Source organism: Prenolepis imparis, unplaced genomic scaffold (assembly GCF_030444845.1).
Source record: "Prenolepis imparis isolate NDT839.2.m4 unplaced genomic scaffold, iyPreImpa1.0 SCAF_106, whole genome shotgun sequence".
In the NCBI taxonomy this organism is placed as follows: Eukaryota; Metazoa; Arthropoda; class Insecta; order Hymenoptera; family Formicidae; genus Prenolepis; species Prenolepis imparis.
In genome coordinates, this window is record NW_028141264.1 from 103,803 (window position 1) to 114,723 (window position 10,921).

Genomic DNA, 10,921 nt, shown 5'->3' on the forward strand with positions numbered 1-10,921 from the left:
GTGTGTTGTTTTTATACATTATACCGAACACTTGTATTATTAAACGATAAGCTGAAGATGATCCAAAGAAAAGACAGAAACGTTCTGAATAAATAAAGAATAATTACAAACAAAATATTTGCGTATTAAATTGCCGACGCATCGGCTCTTATTAGTTCATTTCCTTCAATCTTATTATATATCTTTTCATATTTTATATATTTTTTTATATTCTAGTTATTTAAACATTATCATAAAACCATGGTACAACCAGCGCAGTACGATTTATTTGATAATATGTGCAAAAACAATGCATCACTTATAATCAACGAGTTCGCCAAAGAGCTAAAAAATATATCTGGAAAATGTATGGATGTTGGTTGTGGACCCGGAGATATAACAAAGGATACTCTTCTTCCGGCACTTGATCCAAAAGCAACAATTATTGGTAAGAGAAAATAATAAATTACGAAAGATTATAACACTCGCACGCGCACACAAACATACACATAATAATGTAATAACAATTAATATTAATTAATGTTAAAATATATATTATAAAGGTACAGATATTATGATGAATGTGATCGAATACGCAAACAAAACATACGGTGACAAGGAACGACTCAAATTCGAAGTGTTGGATATTCAAACGAAAAAATTGCCCGAGGAGTATATTTCGAAATTCGATCACATATTCTCATTTCACGCTTTGCATTGGTGCCATGACATTCGGTAAGAAAAATTATTGAATAAAAATAAATTAATATTTTTTTTTGTAGAAAAGAACTTTTGCATATAATTTTACTAATATAGTACTAATATATTTTGACATATATGTTTCGAAAAATAATTCTAATAAATATATATTTTCAAAATTACAATAATTAACATACATTTTTGTTGTTTAACAGCCAAACATTTGAGAATATTTATCGTATGCTTCGACCCGATAAAACTATGCTGATATTAAGTATAACGCGCGCCAAAGCCATCTTTGAAGCCTTGGAATGTTTGGCACAAGATGTGCAATATGCATCGTATATGGAGGTGAATATTATTACATTGAACTATGATGTGAAATTGTATTGTAGCATAACTTCTGCGTAATTGTGAAATTGCAATCTTTAGAAATATTTTAAAATTTATTAGTCGAGTGCACACTTATAGATGAGTGACATTTAAAATAGATTCAGTTGCTTTACATAAAAACTTGTATTATTCGACATTATTAATTACAGTATCAATTTTGGATAGACTTTTTTGTTTTACTCACTGATCGGTCTGCGAAGATATCGATATAAAATATATAGCACAAACGGCATTATCTATGAAATCACTTTTTTTTATGTATAAATATTATGTGTGTGTGTATTGCTTTTATTGCAATTTTTTAACTATGGTGTCAATTATCTTTATACAGGACAAACAAAAATATGTTGGGGCACTTCATTATTCGACCCGACCTCGTGAAGAGGTAATAGAAATACTTGAAGATATCGGATTTCAAATTCATCATTGCAGTCATCGGGAGATGAAAAATTGTGAGAATACAGAAAAATATATATGTAAGTATTTTCCTTGACATGCATGCAGAAATAAAATTCTAGGCTATGCGATTAATATAATCTTTTTATATTACTTTTTCTTATTTTGTAATTAATAAATTAATCTTATTTTGTTCAATTCGATAGCCATGGTTACTTCACAATATACTTTTACATTCTTGGACAAGATGCCGCATAATCTAAGGGAGGAATTCAAGAATGAGTTAGCACGTAGGTTTACGGAAATAAAAGTTAAAGAATATAGAGAAAGTCAAGATAATTCTAAGCTACGTGATGGAAGTGAAAAAACGGATATTCCTGCTCTATATTCTGTAATGATAATTTATGCACAAAAGAATGTTTCATAGTATAGATATCTCTCCATGATCTACGGTAAAAATAATTATAATTTTTTTCTTTCCTAGTTTTTTCTTTCTACCTTTTGCTTACAAAACGATTTGATAATATTTATTTGTATTTCTTTATAGACTAATTTAAAAAAATATATATTAACAAATTTATATTACAAAGTACGTTGATTATATATTTTATATTTATTTCATATATGGTACAAAATATATTATATAAAATGTATTTAATATATGGTATTAATCATTTAATACACAATTTTCTTTTTAACATTAATATGTACGATCGAAAAAAAGAAATATTTTCTATATACACATATAGATCGACAGATTTCATAACCATTGCATATATACTTTGTAAAATAAATATTATTTTTACTCTCCACACAACGTAGTTCAATTTTAAATAACACCATGTATGTTTTTATTGCATACAAACAATGTATTTGTAAATATATTCATAAGATGGACTACTTTCTATTGCGTTTTCTTTAATAATTATCTATGATACATGTTTGTACCTCATATTAATATCGCTTTATATCGTGAGAAAGTGCATTCTACCTTAGACGAAACAATGGGTGCATACTTTAGAGGAATCCATTTTTCCGATTTTTAGTGGCACAACAACTGGCTGTTCATTTTCAGAACTGGTAATAAATTCATAATAAATAGTTGAATGATAATTAATCATAATTATTAGATCAAACAAATGATTATATTTTTATACTTTGATTTCTATATTTCACATTTCTATATCATATTTTAATATCTTATCTTAATATTTATTACTTGACAATAAAATTGATTTTATCAAAATGTATCCTGTTGTTGCTATTTCGATTAAAATTGCAAAATAATGTTTTAACCGTAATCTTGAAGAAAATTTGCATATAGTTAAAAACAATTTTACTTCCATTATATCGCCAATAAAACAATTAGAATAATCTGGAATTTCGTTATGTGATTCTCTTAATATTTTGTCAAAAGTACGAAAAAAATATGGAGCAGCCTCACATTCCGGATAACATAAGAAATAAAATGGCCGCAATATTAACAAAAAATATAATTGCTTTTATATTTTAATTAACATTTCTGAAAATGAACAGCCAGTTGTTGTGCCACTAAAAATCGGAAAAATTGATACTTTTTAAGTATGCACCTATTGTCTCGTCTAAGGTAGAATGCACTTTCTCATGATATAAAGCGATATTAACAGACAAACAACAAAACTTTAATTTTAATAATATAAATCGATATTTTGTCACTCATTGTTACTTTTGTAAATCCAACAAATAATTTATATATTTATATATATTGTTTATATATACGTGGACGATGAGTCTATTGAACATATGATTAAATAACTAGTGTATTAATAATGCCTTTTCAGTAACACGTATAGAGCAATCTGATTGATTGAAAATAAGATTAATAAATATACATAAAAATAAGTTTAGATTTATATTCATGTTTCACGTTTTCATAATTTCTCTTACAAGGGAAGTGTCCCTCACCAATTTTGATACGCTTTGGATATGTTGTAGAGCATAAAAAAATATTTGATCTATATTTTTTTAGGTACTTATCTCAACGTTTAAGAGCTGAAACAACCCTTTGAAAATAACGGATTTTTATATATTTTCAGCGAATATCTGTAATAATATAAGGAATATAAGAAAATGTTTTATACAAAAGTTTTGTAATATTTTATATTCTTTAGAATGGCTTAATCATATTTTTTGAAAACGTCAAATTTTTTAATTTACACTCTTTCCCCCTCCATATTATTTTACGAAATTTAAGAATTTTGTTCAAACAAAAATTGAAGAGCATCGAATGCCAAATCCATCCATATATATTAATATTGTTTCCATGATTCAATTTTTGGGAAAATGAGATGACAACGTCGTGATATAGGAGCCACGCTGTTGCATTATTTTTCTTCAGTTGCGCTGATCTGTTAATATATAACATAATATGCGATGGAAGTACATAAAGAAAAAGATATCCGAAGTGCCGTGTGCACAAAACACAATCAAACAGTGCGTCGAAATAAATCATTAAGCAATGTTCACGAATATATTTTCTGTTTCTTTTTACGCCTAAAATAAAATCGTTCACATTGTGCTTATTTTTAATAATCATCTGATTTGGCTTTATCAATAGAACTACGAATAACTTTCTCCGGAAGAAAATATACATTATCATCGTCTGTGTAAATAGATCAACTCTTTCCGCTTCTGGAACTTTATATGTAAAAATCAAAAGTTTTTTCGTCTTCTAATTGAACTTTTTCGTTTTGTATTTCCTCTGCAGTATATTATTAAATTTTTCTTTTACTTCTACTTCTTTCAAAGTTATCGGACTTTGTGGAAGGTTTAAAGCAGTGAAAATTATATAGAGTAACATTATTACGTTCTACGAATTAAGCGGCGTCATTCTGAAAAATAGTAGAATTAAATATTTGTCTCAAACTTTGATTATATTAAAAATAATACGAATTTTATAGTTAATGTGGAGTGGTTTTTTATGTTAGCTCTTACGTCGCCTCTTTCTTTTCTCTCTTCCTTGATAATATACAATCAAAAATATATCAATTTATTGAAATTGTAATTCTATGTTTTGAGTAATTGGTGACAATAGGAAGAAAACTGTATAAAATAGCGAATCAGATTTTGAAGAAAGAAAACAGAAAAATTAACTTTATCAATTAAAAATAATTTTAGTAAGTTCTTACAATTATGTCATTTTATTGGCAAAAATAATTCTTTATATAGCCACTAATAAGACTGGCTAAAGAGACGCAAAGAATTGTGTAAAAGCTGAATAAAAAATAATATCGAAGCAAAAAGTAACAAGCGTAAGTTTCTGAACCCACCATCATCTGATTTTCTCTCTTTTTTAAGAACAATGGTGTGAGTAGAATAATTCTTAAAAACTTACTATTTTTTAAAAAAAAGGTAAAAAAAAGGCGCCAAGTTCACGCGCCACGTGAAAAAGTGTTATACAAAAAAAAAAACAGTGTGCTTTAAATTACTGTAAAAAACTGGTCTAAAAAATAATGTCATTTTAACTTTATAGAATATAATTTTATTGTATAAAATAATAATTATAATTCTAGAAAAATAGATTACGTCAAGCTTATATAGTCTACACAAGGTAAATTTGACTAGATCGTTAACTATTTTATTAGTTTTAACATACTTTAAAATATGTTTCTTATATAGAAATTTTTTTTAAATTATTGAAAGTGGAGAAAAAATTGATTTTGTGGAAGGTGTACTCATCACAATAATGGAAAATGACAAAATATAATTTATTAATGCTGTATTATAAATTAGATAATTATAATGATAATTACTAAAATAATTGAAATAAAATTATTAAAATAATAGCAAAACTATAGAAATAATTATATACATCAATAAATATTTTATGAAAATTTATAAAGTACTAAAATAATTATCTAAAACAATTTTGAAAAATAGATGTACTTATAGTAATTAATAAAAGTAATTTTAATAATTATTTTTAACATGTATTCTTAGCAAAAGCAAAATTAGCGGAAATTGGCGGAGAAATATAGAATTATTTTTTTTCTTAAACACTCTATATAAGTATATACGTGTGTGTGTGCGTGTGTGCACACATTAATAAATAAGTGTGATAAATAGTGCAAAAAATAATTTTTTATTATTAATAAGTTTATTTCTAAAAATAAATTACAATAATTGAATATATTTTTTATATAATCTCTCCATATTCTAATAGAATGACTTGATATAATTTATTTCTGACTTAATTTTTCTCGAATAATTTAAAAATTAAATTAGACTTATAAAAATTTTCGTGCTCTGATTCAAATTTTAGCAAGAAACTTAAAAGTTTGGCTGCGGGAATAATTTTCGTTTTTCACAGTTGTTTATTTTTTGTTTAGATTTCACTTAATCGTACATTTAAATTAAACAAAAAATGATTAAACTGAACATTAAATGTACTTAATAATTCTTGTAATTTAAGTATTATATTAATTAGAAAGCGAAGAATTATAATTATCGTTATTCGCAACAGAAAAACATTTTGCTCTCTCATTTTAATAACATTTACTAAATGCCATTCAGCTATTGCATAGAACACGGTTGTAGATTCTTTTTTCCAACTATTTGCGCTATTGTTGACTTACTTAATCATAAATAAATTACTCATCTTTTTCCTTTTGTGCTCATATACTATACTATATTATATATAAAAAAATATATATAAAAAATATTAATTTAATTGTAAACGTGTTGTAACTAACTTGCGATTTATCTTCTTCCCTTCGTATCCGTATACCATATATAAAATATTATATATGTATATATATATATATATATATATATATATGCATATTTATATATATGTGTTTGTAAAAAATATTGTATTATCTTCCAATAATTTTGCTCCGTTTTAATACAGATTTCGTTTTTCAATTTTGAATTTTATAGGCTCCACAGTAGATAGTAGCAGGTCCATACTTAATTTTAATTTATCTATCGGGATACTTTTATCTATTTTGAACACAAATGTTCGTATCAAAGTTGCTAGGATAACTTTCATCGAAATCATTGCATATCTTGTACCTGCAAAAGTTTAGAAGTTACATGCAATTCAATTTTATTGTGATACATGCTGCTGTTTTATGATTTGTCCATATTTACCTATACAATTTCTGGTTCCTATGCTAAATGGCATGTAATTCTTATAAGATGTTCCTATTTTCTCAGGGAGAAATCTGTCCGGGTCAAATACCAACGGATTGGGCCAATATTTTTCGCTTCGATGTAATGTCATAATACTTATAACGACATTAGAATCTTTTGGTAAAATAACCTCTCCTGAAACATATATTTTTGTTTTTAATGTTATTATAATAGACGCATAACAAATAGCTTATGAAATAAAACAATAGGAAATAGTAATATAAAATCTATTTTTGTTTTATTCTACATGCGTGTATATTTGATTTACAAACAATATTTGTTGTTAAAATTAGAAATAATTTTTTCAAATTTCTTTTGTATTAAACTTAATGAGCACAATTTCTTGTGATTTTTTTTATATTTGATTTATTTTATTCGACTTTTTCGATTTAATAATTTTTTGAAGATACATTATTTATAAAATATAGTTTCTTTAAAAGTAATTTTTTTTACATTTAAGCTATATACATACAATAATAATATGCATATAAAACTATTTATTTTTGAATGTAAACAAACCCATTTGTACGTCTTCCGTTAGATATCGCGCAATTATAGGAATAGTAGGAAATATTCTCATAGTTTCTTTTATAACACGATTTAAATAATCCATATGTTGTAAATCTTCGTATTTAACTGGGGCAGATTTTAGAGTTTTCGTCCCATAAATTTTCCATAATTCCTTATATACGTTTTCCTATATATATATATATATATATATATATATATATATATATTATTCTATATTATAAAATTATATAAGATACTTAATATTATATAAATATAAACATATGCAATATCTATCGTAAGAGAAATGTAATCTTATTATGCAATCATATTAATTATATTTATGAGTTATTATGCAATCTTATTAATTACATTTATTTATATATCATTCTGGAATATAAATACTGTCAGTGATAAATATTAATGTATACATTTTTCTACGGCTTTATTAAGATTCTTAATTTTATTGTAACATTATACACAAAGTTTTTATTTAAATAAATTTATAATTTTATAACAAATTAAGTTATTTTTATATGAAAAGATACTCTAACAATAAGCGCGTTATTATTTGAAATTTAGATGAAGCATAAAGGAGATCTTGATTTTAATATATATGTTGTCAAAATCATCCTAAATAATCTTCAAAAAGTTTTAACTGTCGACCATTATTTATTCAAAAGTATTAACAAATAATAAATTTTTATGCAAAACAAAATTCTAATCTGAACTGTCACAATAAAAAATTTAATTTTCCTTTATTATTGTTTTAGAAAAAAAATTTTTTTTCTGTATCCTAAAACTATATCATTTGTAATACTTTTTAAAACAAGTGAATAAATTATTATTGAGTAAATTTTAATTTGTACATACTTGTATATCTGGAAAATTTGCTAACATTAAGATCACAAAATTTAAAGTAACAGCAGTTGTGTCGGCGGCCTGATAAATAATTATATATATTTATTTTTTATATACAATTATAATCATATATGTAAAAATACTTTACATACCCCAAGTAGCATATTAATTAAGTTATCGTGTACCATCTTTCGTGTCAACTTATTTTTATAAAATGCTTCCAATAAAACATGAAGAAGTGACCTATCTATATAATTTAAGGAATATAAGCTTTTTTGTGAGTGTTTAAGTGCATGCGTATGTACATTTATGAGTATATATGTATATATGTATATGTAAATATGTTCATTATTTTCTCAATTTTATGATGAAGATTTTATAATTACTTAAAAATTAATAAAAAAGAAATAAATAAATAAAGCAAGAATGAAAAAAAAAACGCTACAATGAATTTACAACAATGAAAAATATTAAATATTTTAATAATAAAACACATTATAATAATATTTTATCTAAAGCTATACATAAAAGAAACTCATTTTGTTATCTGTGCAATATCAAAATGCAAAGAGCTCAAAACGTACAAATAAAATACCAACAAACTTACGACTTGTTTTATCTTTAGTCTTGGTATTCATTTCATTTAATATATACATTTGCTGCTGTATTACCTATGTAATAATAAATTGTGTAGTATATAATATGCTATGCAAGCAAGAGTAATAATATTTGCAATTTACTTTATCCATAGCTGAATTTGCGATGTTTATAGTTTCTCGCTGTTTTTGTCCCACAGCAGTGAGATTGAATATAAAATTAGGGAATAGAAGTATATTTTTTAATCGTAATTTGAAAGTTTCTTTGAAACTGAAAAATGTTTTTGTTTAAATAATATTTTGTAAAATATAGAAGCATATTTAACTAATCGTGTTTATTAAGTTCCATCAATAAAATTAAAAATAAATATTGATTTCTATAAATTTATATGTCAATAAATCTATTTATATAACAAAAATTTTATTTAGAATTCAAGTGTTTCCTTTATAAAATATTCTCTTAAAAGTACAATTTTTCTAGGAAATTTAATTATCTTTATTTATATCAAACCTTTTCTTACCTTTCTGTTGCTTTGAAATATTGGTTTACTACTTGATCCGTTATATATTCCTCTTTGAGGTCCGTCATTGCAACTTTATAACGTCAAATAAAAGTGAACTCATTATTCAAAATAGCTATAGTTATTGACTAATTATATTGAGTTACTTATTAAACATTAAATTTACCAAATAAATGTGATATGTAATTTTAAAATAGGAGATGGATGCTTCTTTAACAAGTATTTGAAAGTAACAATCAGCTGTAAAATACTGTATTTATTACTATTACCTTACCACTTGCAATAGTTGAAGTACATTCTGATAAAGGTTGAAGAAAGAAAACTTCATTCCCGTTTAGTCCTTTTTCTAATTTGTCCGTCAATATTAAGGATTGTTCGACAAATATATTAAAATATTTTTGTAACATATTTGTATTAAAACTTGGCGCCATCATTTTTCGATATTCAGTCCATATAGGTGCTGAAATTAATTTTATAAGAAGATAATAAAGAAAGAAAGATAAATTTTACGAAAAAATTAAAAATAAATTAAAAAATAATTTATTAAGTCACCGATCACTCTGATTTTCACATGTATTATAGTTTTGAATCACGCGCACTTTGAATCGCTACAAATTCTTCTAACAATAAGTCATATTACTTTAAAGAATTTTATACTTTTTAAATCTGTTAAAAATAAATATCTTTCTAAAAGTAACTAATTATGTTTTATCTTTTTAAAAATACATATCTTACCAGGAGCTGTCAATATTCCTTTGCCACATATTGGTTCAAATAATTTATATATTATACTTTTATCCAAGCATCGACTGTTTTGTAAAATTGTCTACAATGTTATATAAAATTTTTAAAAATATTTTTCCAATACACATTTATTTGTGTCATTTCAAACAATTAACATACACTTCAGAAAATCACTTTAATTAGATATTATAAATATAAAAGTTATTTATTTTAAATAGATTTTCTTTCTATAAAAAATATAGATACTAATTTATTTATAAAAGATGTAAGTAATTTATAACAATAATTATTATTATTATTAAGTAATAATATTATATATATATATATATATATATATATATACAGGGTGTCCAATTTTAATCTATCACCCCTCGTAACTTTGCAGGAAGCGATCGTAGAAAAAAATGTTTTATACGAAAATTTTTTGACTTCGAGAGAAACATAAGATAGTCGTTTGACGATCACATAAAGGTCATCTTCAATTTCTTAAATGGAACCTATTATTTTTTATTGCATATTCTTGTAGCCTATCTCGAGAGCTTTCCAAAACTATAATAAAGTAATTTTTTTTAAATTACTTTTTGTGAGTTATAAGGTTTGAAGTTAACAATTTTTTTACATAAAATGTAAAATATCTTGTAAAATATTCAGTTTTCGGCAATGTCACCTTAATACTTTTATGCACGGAATAATAAGACCAATCAATTTGTGTAAAGAAAACACATAGTTGCTTTTAAGAAAAAGTACGCAGTTGCATGTTACAAATTACATAAATTTTTAACAGTTAACATTAATAAATAATTCTTGATTATTATTAGTTTGATTATCATCAGTTTAATTAATTATCATTAATATAAATTTAACTAATCGCAAATTTAGCATTTGTTAAACAGCATTATGTTGTTACGTCCTGGCCTGCACGAAGGAAAGGCCGCTCGAAGGTCTGGCCCTTTTGCAGGTCAACGACTGGATAGTCGCTTTTACCTGGCTTATCTCAGGGGTCCGTTCGTCGATCCTTTTCGGTAAGGGAATTAAATCCCTTTTACGCGGGAT

The 10,921-nt window shown here is 24.7% G+C and overlaps 1 protein-coding gene and 1 pseudogene across 1 annotated transcript; one reads left to right on the forward strand and one right to left on the reverse strand.

Annotated features, from left to right (window-relative positions):
- The first annotated feature begins 553 nt into the window (after positions 1-553).
- LOC145947615 (juvenile hormone acid O-methyltransferase pseudogene) lies at positions 554-1,564 on the forward strand (annotated as a pseudogene).
- Positions 1,565-6,313: 4,749 nt separating this feature from the next.
- Positions 6,314-9,950, reverse strand: LOC145947616 (cytochrome P450 4c21-like; the record flags this gene model as incomplete). Its single annotated transcript, XM_083057410.1, has 10 exons — positions 6,314-6,519; positions 6,598-6,774; positions 7,159-7,336; positions 8,020-8,088; positions 8,160-8,254; positions 8,615-8,678; positions 8,748-8,874; positions 9,125-9,197; positions 9,399-9,584; positions 9,860-9,950. Coding segments are annotated over 10 exons (1,233 nt in total), but the record flags the coding sequence as incomplete, so codon positions are not given.
- Between the last annotated feature and the right edge of the window lie 971 nt (positions 9,951-10,921).